This window comes from Tetrao urogallus (genome assembly GCF_951394365.1).
Source record: "Tetrao urogallus genome assembly, chromosome: Z".
Classification (NCBI taxonomy): domain Eukaryota; kingdom Metazoa; phylum Chordata; class Aves; order Galliformes; family Phasianidae; genus Tetrao; species Tetrao urogallus.
Window position 1 is genome coordinate 32,388,896 of NC_136816.1, and position 15,458 is coordinate 32,404,353.

General features: G+C 32.9%; 1 protein-coding gene across 1 annotated transcript in view; it reads left to right on the forward strand.

The window, feature by feature from the left end:
• Positions 1-7,780: 7,780 nt before the first annotated feature.
• CNTNAP4 (contactin associated protein family member 4) overlaps positions 7,781-15,458 on the forward strand; it is a gene marked incomplete at both ends in the record, with an annotated part of 193,079 nt that continues 185,401 nt past the window's right edge. Inside the window, one exon of the mRNA XM_079548789.1 lies at positions 7,781-7,865. Within this exon, the coding sequence (XP_079404915.1) occupies positions 7,781-7,865 (85 nt within the window). The remainder of the gene's footprint in view (positions 7,866-15,458) is intronic.

Consider the following 15,458-nt stretch of genomic DNA (forward strand, 5'->3'; position numbering starts at 1 on the left):
AAAACATGACACTGATATGTAATCCTCTGCATTAAACCAGCAGGTTTCTACTTTTTTTCTACTAATCTTGTTGAAAAAGTTCTGGTGGCAGTAAAAAAAAAATATATAATAGCTGGAAAAAAATACCAGGCATTTCTGATTCATTAATGTCTCATTTGTCACCTCAGGACTTTGGGATGCTGTGTCTCATGACATTTTCCCAGAAATCAAACATAGATATACATAATTCCCATGAATTTCTCATTCTCAGACAAGAATCTGTCTGTTTTCTTAATGCAGTACTCTGTAAAAAATACAGTCTAAGTAAGTGAGTGAAATTGTGCAGTCATGTCTGAAATAAGACAGCATGTGTAGAATTTTTTCTTTTTGGTTTTATACAAAACAGAATCATACAAAACAAATGTTCATTTTATGTTCAGAATGAAACAGTCCTTGCCATGTGGTTTGACTGTATCCCAAGTATGAATGGGAAGAAATACTCATGGGTTTGCTGATCTTGCTGCCATTGCATCCCAAACGTATTCCTCTTTGTGTTTCTGTTTCACAGTATAATAAAGGCAAACTGCCTACTTTCAAAAGCCTACACTTTGCAAATGATCTCCACAGACTTATGACAAGGGAATACTGGTATTAAGAATAAGAAGAACAATACAATTCTTTCTTTTTTAATGCCTATGAATAACATCTCAAGGAAGGGGGAGATGGGGAAAGGAACAAAAAAAATTGATTACCCTTTAGAGAAATGTATGTGTATCTTAACGCGCTGAACAACATCAACAATAGTTAACTTACACTATGTAAACTCTAACTCTGATCTGTAAAAATTATTCCAGATCAATGAGACATTGCTTACATTTAGCTTATTCTAAGTGCTGGCAATGCAAGTAAGACCTGCCCATTCAATTTAGAAATACTCACATTTTTGAAAAAGCTCAGTCCCATATTTGTGATCTTGTTCAACTAGCACAAGCCTGTTTATTTATTTTTTTCTTTTTATGTAATATGCATTGCTTCAACAAAACATCAGATTTGTATCCTAATGCACTCACAAATTTTGTTGGCAAAAGTAAAATTTCACCCAAATTAAGGTAGAGAAGCTGTACTATGTTGTTTGTTCTCCTAACATTGAGGAAATATAGCTTCCACAAGTTAAATCTTATAGCAGCTGAACACTTGTCTGCTTTCTACTATATTGAGGTAATTTGTACATGAAATTATCACATATAATTAAAGTATATTTTTTCTTATAACCTAAATAAACATTACATAAGAATAAAACAAACAAAAAACTATTAATGCTTATCTTGCTAAGATTTCTACTTCAAGAAGGAGTTTCCTCTGCACTGAGCAACAAAAATTACAGTTATTATGAAATTACAGTTACTTGACTCTTCCTTCTTGACAATGAAATCTAGGCTTGTTATACAAAGAAAGAGAGTATTAAAAAAAAAAAAGTGCAACATCTTTTTAAATAAAACAAATCTACATTTCTCATACAGTTAGCGTAGACAAAAGAACGTCAGGCAAGATGCACTGTAATATCAGGATGTAGCATCAGGATGAGTGGGCATATCCTTGGGCATGATCAAGACAAGCAGCTCCTCATCTAGCTTTCAGATGCCTGAAAGCTATGCATTTCATCTGGACAGCTAAGCTCCCTATCTAATGCATAAAGAAAGATAGTTTTGATTAATAAGTACACCAGTGAGAACACTGAGTGGGCTATGGCCCAGGTTAGCCTATGTGGAGAACTAAAATCATAAAATAATTTCAATATGCTGCTCCTAATAAAGTCTTCGTAGATTGATTCCATGGTCTAGGTGGCTATATCTATACACAAAAAGGGAGCCTAAATTCAGAATCTTCTATGGGATTTAATTATGTTTATTGGAACAACAAACAGGAGTTACTCTGCTACTGGATTTTTCCATCCCCATTCCTAAATTTCTAATATTTGGGAGTCAAATGGATTCTCGAATTTCTTTGCTCTTGTCTGGCCTTTTGATGTCACCTGATTCCAGGCTCCTCAGAAGCCCTGCTTCCAACTATAATATCATTCTATATTTGTACTACATATTGATTTCTGGTGCGCTTTTTTTTTTTTTTTTTTTTTGTTAAGTCACACTAGAAACTTACATTTAGTACCCAGTTGAACAATTGAGACTGAACACCTCCATTATCGCACACTTTCAAACTAAGAACTCTTCTAATCTAGAACTGTTGTTGCTGTCATCACTTGACATAGATGATACACATATTTTACTGTGTAACCACAACAGTGGTTTAGTATCAAGGCTTGTGCAAGACTGCTGTCTTGATATTTTTATTAACTACTTCTCCCCATTTATTTTATGAGTACAAATTACTTTATACATTCTTTTTTTTATGTATGTATGTGAGACTTGTTATCATATTTATTAGCAGATGAGTAAATTCATTGTCTGTACTGAAACTTCCTAAGTTGGGCCCCACAGTAGTCAGAATGCTTATTTATCAAAACTCCTGAACAAGAAATTAGGAGAATCAAGAGGGCTATGGATATGTATTTGCACCAAAACTTAAAAAGAAAAAAAGAAAAAAAAAAAAAAAAGAAAAAGAAAAGATGCCTCTAGTAAATCACTTCATCCTTCCAGGAGAGAAATATGAATTATTTTACACAAAACAGCAGCAGATAAGCATTCTGTTTAGTCATATATTTCGTTCTGTATTTCATATCTTTTGTTACTGCAGTGCTCAGACAGTCCAAATAGAACATTTCCATGTGCTGTTTTTCTCCTGAAGTTTAACTAGGCCATGTCTAGTCTGTTCTGATTTCTGTCATACATAGATTGGGATGAAAGTAATGTTTCCTATTCATTTTGATGGAAACAACCATAGATGCAAAGAGCATAACAAAGCTATTTGAGAGAACAAATCCGCAGCCAAATAATGTTGGTTTTCAGTATAGTCACCACCATTAAAGGTTTTTTTTTAATCAGTGATGAACAGGAGTCTGAATGTTGCATTCATAAAAAGCTGCACCACAGAAGGTGATATAGTGTTACTGCTGAAATGCACCACCCACTGTGGTGCACCACTGCTGTGCCCAATTCCACCCTTTGATCTCAATAAATGTTCAGCAAGCATCAGTGAATATTGGTGGTTCTAACCTTTTTTATTTTTTTTTTATGGAGGAACTCTATCTTTGCATAGTATGCTCTTCCATATCAGATGCTATTTTGTCAGACTGCTCCTCTGCTGCCATCTGTCACACAGCAACAAAATGGGATGTAATATAGATGAGACCTCTAATGTCATACCAGCAAAGTCCATCTCTGATGTTGTGGGACAACATAATAAAATAGGTGCTATCACTTTTGGAATAACCCCATAGCTTTTAAATTCTTAGTGAAGTGTCATAATTGGTAAAAATTTATTCACAAGCAGATTTTTTTTTCTTTTTAACAAATACTGGTACTTGCAGATTTGCAACCAGCAGACAAACTGCACTGCCCCTTCTGGAGGAAAAAAAAAAAAAAAAAAAAAAAAAAAGTTAAGACTATCAATTATGCTGTCCTCATTTTTTACAAGATTATTTTCTTTTTATGCCATCCTATTGTAGAAATCTATCATTAAAAAAAAACCTAATACAGTAGTATAAGGTGGATAAAAATTCTTTTTTTTTTTTCCTTAAAAATGGCTAAAATATGGCCTCATTATCAATGTACTTTATGTAATGTGACTGCTCGTTTGGTTTTATGTTTGGCTTTGTGTATTTCTGTTGAATGCAGTATTTGCAGACAATTACAGCAGTGCTTTTCTGCAGAGTTGCTAGCAATGCTGAGAAGATTTTAAATGATATTGAAACACTTCAATTTGCATTAAAAGGTACATTTACAACACGACTTGTTGCTGTAAAGAAAAAATCTGTAATGCCATCAAAGCTGCAGCAGGTGACACTAGAGGTAGGGTTTACTGTTGCAATCCAGCAGAGAGAATCAAGAACAGAAATAGGTCAAGAAGAATGAAAATTTTAAAAATACACCAGTTGTATCCCTTTCTTTCTATTGGGTGGGTTAAGTAGCATTTTTGGATGTAGAAAATTCTGGCCTGATGGAGCCTGTTAAGGGTGAGATGCAGAAGTTAATGAGTGAATAACAATATTTCTAGTCAATCATCTTGGATGCTGATTACTCTGCTTGCTTCAGTGCTTGCATTTCATAAGTAAACATTAATTTACTCTGCGTTCTTTTTTTTTTTTTTTGTCATTAAATTGTAATTAATTGAAAATGAAAATACGTTTTTTCTTGTAAAGCTGAAATTCTTACAGAGATACTAAAAAATGCTATCCCCAGGATGAAGCTTACAACTGTTTGTCTTTATCATCATTTCATAGTGGCTTACAATTAATAAGCAGATTATAGTAACACAAGGAATACGGATAAAACAAATGTAGAAGTGTTATCTCATTATAGACAAAAAGACACTGTTAGAATAATTTTAAGGGGAAATTATTTTCCTGGTATTTTGGGTATATTAAAAAATTAGGCTTACATTACAATCTTACATTTGAAAATAAAGGTACATATGAAAATTTATTAAAGTTTTGCTACAACCAAATTTTGTAGATGTTTCAAATGTGAGAATGAAGCTATAAGAAAACATATCTTAGTCACTGATCTGTGGAACTTGCAAGATACATTCAAGCAGATCACACAGGGAGAGATCTTGCAGTAAATTAATGGGACGAATCCTAATTTTCAAAGAAAAATAGAATAGGAAAGAAATTAAACATGCATGAAAATTTTCAAGAGAAGGTGGCTAACAACATTGAAAAAGGAAAGGAAAATAAAAAGGTGTAATAGGAAGAAAAGCTTGCAAATAAAGGTATATAGACAACTAGGAATCTGAAAGACCATTCAAAATCAATGAAGAAGAAATCAGAAGTTAAATACAAACTGTCATGGTTTTGTGATTTTTGGCTTTCGGTATTCCACATCATAACATCATGTGGGGCACTGGGACTTTAACTGTTAATGCTCAAGTCTTGGGTACCTGCCCAGAAAAGAAGGAGAACTACATTCCCCAGGGGACTTTGCAGTCAGGGAGAGGAGATTTAACTCCTGGCAAGGTCACCTTATGCGCTCTTTTTTGCCTGCCCTTCGTTGTGGGCGCTGCTCCTGTCTCCCTGTTGCTCAACTGGACTGTGCATCTCACCTCAGCGTTGTGGTGAGGCCTATCCACCTTTTGGACATTCTCTCTCATTATATTTGATTTATTAGCTTCAATTCTGATTATATTGTATTATAGTGTGTTATCTTGCATTCCGATACTGTATTTAGTAAATTAGTTTGTTTCTCCTCAGATCATTGCCTTTGTTTTTGATTGTTTTGGGGTCCCCTGTTTCCTTTTTTCCGGAGGTGCGGATCTGTGGATCCCTCTGCCCCGCTCATCACAGAACCGGGCCAAACCAGCCCGTAAACCATTGACACAAACCTCCCATTGGGAGGCAAATGGAACATGACATACTGAAATAGGGTGGTTTTTTAGCATTATTAGGATTATTTTAGCAGAAACATATAAGGGATGTAGGAGGAAGATATGCTGAAAGGCAAGGAGGAGGTTGCAATGTTCTGGGTGAGTCAAACTATGCTATTTTATACACATTCTCGGCACCATGGCTTAATTCCTATGTAAAAACCATATTCTTTGTGTATATATATATATATATATAATATATAATAATATATATAACATTATATGATATAATAATATATAATGAATATATACATATATATATTCTTGACATTCTAAGTGCATTGGGATATTGGATAGACTTCCATAATTTTGTCCATCCATGCACCAATGTATGTATATATTTCAGCATTTTTGCTAAAAGACTGTCTTTTCAATAAATGTAAAATTACATTATATTCCGTGTATTTACTTATAATTCAGCAAAAACAAATGAAGAAAAATATCTATGACCTTTCTCTTTTCTTTTTCTTTCCTTTTTTTTTTCTTCCCCTCTCCCTATCCTCCCCCTCCCGCCCCCTTCCCCCCCCCCCCCCCAATGTTTTGCTTGAGCCTTGGATATAGTTTTGCAAACCAGAAGTTATTTTTGCTGAGGCAGTATGAAACAAATACATGGCTTGGTGTTTCTTTTGTGGTTGAAACAGCCATCATTCAAGGGCTTACAAAGTTGGTTTAAAGAAGTAACTAATATTCAGAAGCTTCTGTAGCTTCATCAAATTTTTGACTTTGTTTCACAGTTCTTGACACCAAACAGTTTTTAAATGGTAATTGGTATTATATTTTGTAGTCACTGCTACGTGTAAGAAGGAAACTCATCACTACCTTAAATAAAAAGAAGTACATCAGAGCTCATAAATAGTCCACTTGAAGAAGTTTGGTCAAGTTTCATCAATGGGTTGAAACTGTAATTCCTAAGTTTTCTGCAAATGCACTTCAGAACTACTGGGAATGCCCTTTCAAAGAGTATTGTTTCATTAGTTTTGGATAACAACTAAAGACACTGCAGAGTGGAAGCCATCAAGGAGCAACATTCTGTGCAGTGTTTTTCCTCAGATAATGTCAGAAGTAATAAGCAGACTGAGAACTGTATCTTTTTCTATTGTTAACATGTGCATTTAACCTTTGTTACAAAAAGTGCTTTAGGGATTTACTGCAAGTGTAATAATCTAAAATTCTGCTGAAGCTTTTTCTTAAATTTGATGTTTGTACTTACATTAAAAACATTAGGATAGCTCCATTTCTTAAAAGACAGAAAAAATAGTATGTGTTTTACATATGTTTGGAAACTAAATATCTTCAGCAAACCTTGTCACAGTCTTATGCTTATGAGTATTTTCTCTTAGTATTTGAAACTTAATTCTTCTATGTCAATATTAATAGCAGTAGACCCAAAGAAGATAACTCTTGATGTTTTTTTTTCTGAGGTGCAGCTTATCAGCCTGTCTCAATCTGTCTACACTCACTAAACGCAGATTTTTCTTCTTACATATAATCCCAGAATCTCTATAACACACACGATGTTTTCATTCAAAAATGCATAACTTGCAATATTTTGTATATTTTATAATATTTTATATATTTATAATACGTTTTATACTTTGTATTCTATAATATACAGTTAAAAAGTTAAAATTTATATACACACAATGTTTTCATTCGAAAATGCATAACTTGCAATATTTTGTATATTTTATAATATTTTATATATTTATAATACGCTTTATACTTTGTATTCTATAATATACAGTTAAAAGAGTTAAGAAAAAATAGAAAGAAAATAAAACTACAAAAAAATACAGAACTGCCGAGGTTGAGCACCCAGCAAATGGCTGTGTCCTGGTGTTCATGTACTGGCTGCTCAGTCTTACTGTCTGGCTTTTCTCGCTTTCATCAGTCTCACATTTCCTGCCTGTCACCACAAGGGGTTTCCAGAACGCATTGTTAGTGCGCAGACCCTGTAAGTGAGCTGTGCAGTGTAGCCTGGCAGTTTAGTCCTGAGAGGCGCTGTGAAACTGGTGCTTGCTGCTGCTGCTGCTGCTTCAGGGATTGCTGCTGTGGTGATGGCGGAGGGTGGAGCAGATTTGGAGGTGCGTGTTTTTGATTTGGAGGAGATATGAGGAGACATGGAGAGCATTTGACTGAGATGTCTGGCCGCTGAGAAACACTGCAAGAAGAGAGAGAGGGAGGCAGTGAGAAGAAGCAGGAATAGGACTGAATTACGAAGCAGCTTTTTCCTAATATACTGGGTGCCTCAGTGAATGGGAACATGGATTCTGCCACTGAAATCTTCTTGAAGCTGCTGTTTTTCATGTCTATTCATAACAGGAGCATAGTAGTGACAGGGAATACATGTAAGTATTGTATATGATTTATAACTCATTTCAGGGTGTTTTGAAGACCTCCAGATTTTTTTATTTGCATTTAGAGTAAATATTATTCTGTGGTTTAATGTTTACTGTTTTGATATCATGCCTGCAAGTTGCTACACTGAAACTGTAAAATATCCATACATGTTTTTTATTATGAGCCTACCTATAGGGTATTGTTTATGAAGCTTACATTCTGAAAGCATTTTTCAAAGGGATTTGTGTTCAGAACCATTTGATCTTCTGTTTTCTGTTTATAATTGCAACGTTTTCCAAGGAATTATGTCTTACATGGAAATATTGGCAGATCACTATTGTATACGGCATCAGCTCAGTTTTTAGCAGTTTATGATTTTGAAAGCTAGTATTTGCATTTCCTGAATTCAGCTGGCATTCAAATAACAATGATAGACATCACTGTGTAGTTCAACACCAGTACAAATATAAGGAAAACTGTGGATTACAAGACTTATGGACTCTGCATTGATTGCTTAGGGAGTATTAACAATTCATGACTAAAGAAAAGAATGATATCTGTTTATACCAGAAGTTTTTTAAAAAAGAGTAAATCATAGCCAGTTGAGTGGTGTTACAAAATAGAAGAGTGATTATTGTTTTTAGGAGAATTTGCCCTCAAGGATGTAATTCTGATATGTATCCTAAACATCTCTGGCTGTAGTCTTGAATTAAGTTAAATATCTTTAAATTAAAAACAAAAAGAATTTATGGATGAACTAATTTTGAGGGGTTTTCTCATTCAATAATTATTCTGAGCGAGTCTTGTTCCATCTGATTAAGCTTTAGCAAGCTGAAGGATTTCATTCTGCATACATGTGGTAGAACAGTTACCTAAATGCTCATAACCTGAACTGAGCATATTTTTTCCCCTTTCTGTTAAGGCACTGAGCATGAATCACAGGGATGGAGTGGGCTGAAGCAATGCTTGTATGGGAAGAAAGTGAATGCCAAAGGAAGGAGGAATATTCAGGAATAATCTTACAACCCAGTGGCTGGAAGGGTACAGATCCTTGGAAATATTTGAGCAATAGCAGGGAAGTTTGAAGTTCTGTATGGGTCTATAGCCCAGGTTTTTGGATGGTTTTTTGTAAACTAAGCATGCTCCCATAAGCCAGACATTCACACTGCAGCACAAAAATGATCTTGTACTGTCACTCAGTAATGATATCTCATTTGCTACTCAAGTGCATAGAGTAGCCCTACACACGACTACTAAATTCCTGTTGTTAAACACCCTGCTGTAGACCAGTCACAGCTTTAATTCTCTTCATCATTCTTCATTGTACAGTTTATAATGAATACATTCAATTTCACAAGACAATGATAATTGACTTGTACATTAATAGCATTTGGCACTATACACAAAACTAAATAAGTTGCTTACAAGCAGGCATATTAAAATGGTTACAAAAAAGACTTGCAGCACTGAGCAAAGCAATAATGCACTAGAGGTCACTCTTACAATTTAGGAAACAAGGTTTGAGGAACTTAAGCTTCTTTATAATACAGAATTATGAATCATAAATCAAGTGTGAGATACATTTACTACAAAGACAGTTCCCAAAACCAAGCCAAATTCAAATATGGTATTAAATGAGTGACTTCAATGAACAGACTTTTCACTAGTGTGTATATATATATACTAGTATACACATATACTAGTATATGCTAGTATTTATGTACATATGGTATTTTTGTTTATCTTAACTATTGTGTAAAAGCACTTATCTGAACAAGAAAAGTGAGAATTCTGTCTATCTTACAGGCAAGGAAATTGATTGTGAAATTAAATTAAGATGGAGTGAATGTTCACATGTGAACGAAAGATAGCTTGGCCAATCTAGTGTATATTTCTCATTTTCAATATCTAATATTAAAAAAAAAAAAAAAAAACCAACCCAAAAAAACCCAAAAACAACAAACACCCAACCTTTTATAAATGTATATACCAATGTATGTATGTTTAATTTTGGAAGCAGAAATTTCACTGTGAGAGTAAGAGTTTTGTAAGTGGGAGTTTTCATACCAGATGACAAGCTATGAATTTATTGCATCAGGTTCCACAGAATGACCTCAAGAGAAGTAATTACTAATTACAGCACATGTGTACAGTAGTCATTACATACCTCCACAAACATTATTTACTCAAATTGAAATTCTTAAAAAGTTGATCAGAAGTTGAAATCCTTTTCAGCAGGTCATTCTACTATATAAATATAGTATTATAATATATTAATATTAATATATTCAAGTACATTTACAAAAACATGTGAAGTTCAATTCTATTTATTAATTTTGATTGAAAGCAGGTTATCAGTAACCAAAACTAATGGCATGATAATTCAATTTTTCCTCTAAACTATACTTTCCTTCTTCCTTTAATTGTGTGGCTCCTTTTTGATAATAAATTCTAAGTACTTCACCTTGCTATGCCCTTCTTCAGAACCAGCTGCCATTAGGAAAAGATGGAAGTAAAGACCTTTGCACTTTGAAGTGTCAACACTAATGCTATTAAGTCAAATAATCAAATGGTGATGTATTTAGAATTATTTTTGGAATCCAAAGACTCCTCCTTTCAGTAAAAGAATTTTTAGGTATTCTGAAGATGACAGACGATATAGTTTAGAACATGAAAGTTTATTTTTTTGTTTTTTGTTTTTCTATTGTTTTTTTTTTTTTTTCCTCTGAGAAGTAGTTCTGACTTTCCCTACCAAGAGAAGAGAATTGCTGCTGCAAACTCTAACCTTTTTACAGTTTTTGGTAATGTTTCTTTTTTAGTTGTTTCCAGTGCTTTCTTACAAAAAATTACTGCTCCAAAGTACTAGAAAGAAGTTTGAATTAGACAGTAATGAGGAAGAAACTATATAGGTCAACTGTGAGCTCTAAATGATTCTTCAAACTTAAAGCAACAAACTTTTTTTTTTTTTTTTTTTCCTGTGCTAGGAAACAATTTTATTTTACTGGGAGATGTCTCACCTGCTGTAAATCAGAAAGTTACTAAATCAATTCTTCAGAACTTGCCGGAAATTGATACTCTATAAACGCAGTCATTTTGTTTTTAAATTCTCTAAAACTGAGGTGTTGCACAAAACATATTTAAACGCTCTACACATAGTAACTCAACTGTGTCTAAAACTATTAATATTTGATTTGACATTGAATGGAAATAAAGACAAGAAACTGGCTACTTTCCATGTAAATTCACATTTCTTTATACATCTGTTTGTAAAGCTATTCTGTTTACAGAGCCTTTTATTTTCTCTGTTCAAATTTTCAATCATACACTGCAAAGACTGTTATTTCTATAAACAAGAAATTGTTTATTACTGTCTATAATAATAATGTCAATACAATTGTATATATTGATATATTTTTATATATCATTATTGTGTTACAATACTATTATCATTGCTACTATTGTTATTGCATCAGACTCCTTGCTAATATTACAGTTGAAGATCTCCTCTAAAGCTGGTAGAAAATGACTTAATCATACTGAGATTTTCACATGGAAGTTTCCATAATTAAAAACTTTGATTATATTATTCGTATAAGTCACTGTATAAGAAATATCAGTAGGGAAGATGTTACTTGCAGGAAGAAAAATACTACAGTTTAATTCAGAAGGTGTTAGGAATTTCCTTCGGATGCAGGTCATCTGTACTGAATAGTTATGTATGCTCTGACAACTTAATGGAACAGGATTTAAAATATATTAAAATGTTGTTTTTCAAAAACAATTTAAATTAATATGCAATTCTTCTCTAGTTTGTGGCTGATATGAAATCTAAGATGAGGAGAAAATAGAAATACCCTTAATTTTTCTTTAGCTTCTTTAATAGTTATCTTCTGTTTATTATTCTGTCTTTGAGATAGCAATGAAGATCCCATTACAGATCATATCATTTCTGGGCAATTATATATACGAATGAAACATTATAAAACATCGAAAACATTAACAGTATATCTAAACTAGTGCCAATGGAAACCTCTATCAAAATTTATTTCAGACTTTCAAGGTTGAGAATTCACAGGAAGGCCTTTAATCTGTAACACTGATATAATTAACAGTTTACATCCCATTGCCTGGGCTCAATCAGAATAATGAATGCAGCAAATTTGATCAATGGATAGCGACAGACAAGTAATGACATCCTCAATGTACGGCAAATTCACCTACCCCCCTAAAATATAGATAGTTATATGTAAAGCATGTATCAGGTCTATTAATAACTTTTGCACTGTGTGTTAGCATCTACTGTATTTTAGTTTAAGTACTATTTGCAATTCAGGGGTTCCACAGTAATCACTACCTTCTTTGGAATTTGGTAACAAAGTATTAATGTCAATTCTGCTTTCTTTTTTACACAATTATCATGTGTAAGCACACATTCATAGTGACCAAGAACAAAAACAACATTTAATTAAGGTGTTTTATCTTTATAATTTTATAGGGTTGAAATGTTCAAATTCATACTTTTTTTCTGATTGCTTCTGTGTAGTAGTAGAAAATGACATTTTGCATGTTTGTGTGTCTCATATGATGTATTTGCCAATTCATTAATTCATTTTCTGTAAGAACTTCAGCAATCAAAACTCAATAGCTTTTACCAAATTCAACTGGGGAAAAAAATAGATCAAATCTCTCCTTCATCTCTTTCTAATCCAATTAAGCAAATCAAATATCATTTGAACACTTGAGAAACCTTACATGTTTTAAATACTGGCTATCTTTTCCTTCAAGATGACCCTCGACTTCGGTGCTACTCAAAAACATGCAGGATTAATGTTGAGTACTTTGGATTAGAGTTTGGTTTTGTGTGTAGATTGAAGAGTTTCTCAGTGCATTTGTGTATTTGTATCTTTTTAGTTGTTCTCAACATTGTGGTATAGCAGTTTTGAGCCTTGAGACTGATCAGTCATTCAAAGGGCTCTACGTCCTGAAATGCATGTGACAATTCACTGTTTTATATGATAAAGAAATATCAAATACTAACATTAGTCATGTCTGTAGATGACTCCAGAAGTACACTTTGATTTTATTTAAGAGGCTTGACGTGTAAAGCTACGTTTTTCTCTTCTCAGTTTTCAGTCAATAGGGAAGGAAAAATAGAACACTGAGAATTTTATGCTTTATATTTTCTCTGTGATTGCTTGGGTTTTGTTTGTTTGTTTTGTTTGCTTTATTTGTTTGTTTTCCCCAGTGTTAGATATAAAGTTAAGTATTATAGTGGATTGGTTTGCAAGTCTTTCAATGTAAAACAACTTCACAATGTGCATAATTTATAATTTGAAATTTTGACTGAAGGCCTTTGCAAGATTTCTAGGTTAAATAGATGAAGAGGTCTTTCATTGTACTACTATTTATTATATATTTCTCATTATAATAAAAGTTGACTCATAAACTTGAAAATAAATATGCTAGAAGATACATGATGTTGTCATCATGAAAATAGTTTCATTTTCTTTTGTAGTTGTAAAAAGAAGTGCAGTGTTAACATTAGGATATAAGCAATACTAGTTATTAGCAATATTTACTCTAATTTGATCAATACTTATAGACTTGCTCATAATTAGCACTGTATTATGTGTTTGGTGCATGTACGTACAAGTGTAACATCAAAGAGTAATATTTGTCAAAGGAATATTCTATATGTCTCCTCTATCAGTTAAAATCTGCACCACTAACCTTGAATTTAATCTGTGAAATGAAAAAAAAAACAACTTGATGTCAAATTATTTTTATTTTCAGAAGACAGTTGTCAGTGTTTATTACCAATTGCTATTTTTTTTTCAGTAAGCAAAATGTGATGTGGACTAGGATGTAAAATGATACAGTTCGATTTCAAGTATATTTTCTGTGCAATAGTTTGAAAAGTGATCGAAAACCTAAGAATACTTAAAGTAGATTAAAAATAGTGGCTGCAGAATCACTATTTAAAAACAAAACAAAGCACTACCTCTCTCTAGGATTTTTAATGACAAAGCAAAAAATATTCTATCCAGCTGGGTACCAGATCTAATAACTTCTTTTAAATTTATCTCATTTCTAGTAGTCAAGAAAAAGCTACTGCTAATTCCTTGCTGATAGAGTGCCTGTTTGTTTTTATAATAATCTTTAAGCAATTAGCATATTTACATATGTGATCTTGAGGAAAATTAGATTACAATCAGCATATTGGGATATCTGAATTTACTTTTACAATTCAGTGTCATTCTTTATTCCGTTGCAACTGACATAGGTTGTTTTCAGACTTCTATTTGTCCGCTCTTATATCTAAATAAAAAGAATTCTCCAAAAGTCCTTCCTAAATATATGATGTTATAAAGATTTTTTTTTTTTCATTTAAAATTTGGGCACCACAGAATTCCTATCTGAGTCCTTTTGACTTACTTTAAACAAATCAACTGGAGTGTTATGATTAATGTGGTTAAACAAGATATATAAATGTTGTTATTCATGCCTTGTTAAGTAAGAGCTTCACTAGAAGAGTGAATGAAAGATATTGTTGTTGGATAAAGTTAAAGGAATAGGTCTTGAATGCGACAGCAAGAGTAAGATCTTAAAGGGGATAATGTGCAATATAAATATGGTTCTGTAGACAAACCATGTTCTATGTGGGAAACCTTTGGTTAATTTACCTGTATCATCTGCTGTGTTAGACTTCATATGCTCAACATGCTTTTTCTATAATTATCTGAAAGTTTTGAATAGAGGTCAGGGGAAATTATTTACCTCAATATTACAAATTATGGTGAGGGCATGTGATGCTTGCTGTTATGCAGCAATAATAAGAAAATTCTAATTAGTAATAACTGGTGGGAGTTGCAGAAAGGAGATTTTTTTTCCTCAAATTTTGCTGCTTCAGTAATTAGCAAATATGCCTTTTGAGATATGTGTTTGTTTCTCCAGGAACAGAAAAGCTGGATTTTTTTCAGTTTAAAATTAAAAATCTGGAACCTGGATGTCTGCCTCCAAGGTATTGACAATGGAGACAAAAAAAGAAATTCCAGCATCTAGTAATTGGTATAGGCTTGTTAGAGAAGATAGGAAGACCTTTTATGCTCTGGAACAGCAAACTTTGCCACTCAGTGTTATTTCTCCCAACTATGCCAATTTACTATGCAGGTGGAAATAGTTTTGTATCATAGTTAAATTCTTTTTCCAAGTAATATTAAAAAAAAAAAAAAAATCAATAAAAACCAATATTTCATCTCAAATTCAACAAAAGCTCCTAGGGAAATCAATGGGAGTTCTGCCCAAATAAATATTGAATAAAATCTGTAGACAGAATGAGCTGAATATTCATTTTGCATTGATGTGCTGTGTAGTTTTAATATAACTGGCCTCTTTATTTTCAATGTGTCAGTCTTTTCATTTGCCTTCTTTCAAGGACTCAGATACAGCACTGTGTAACAAACAAGAATTCATTTTTCCCAGTTGACAAAAAGAAAAAAAATATATGAGCAGAAAAAGACATTCAGAATTTCAGCTAGCTCCTGTGGTTAAGGAATTCATATGCCTGCAGTAAAAAGCTACTGTTCTTTTTTTCTGAGTCA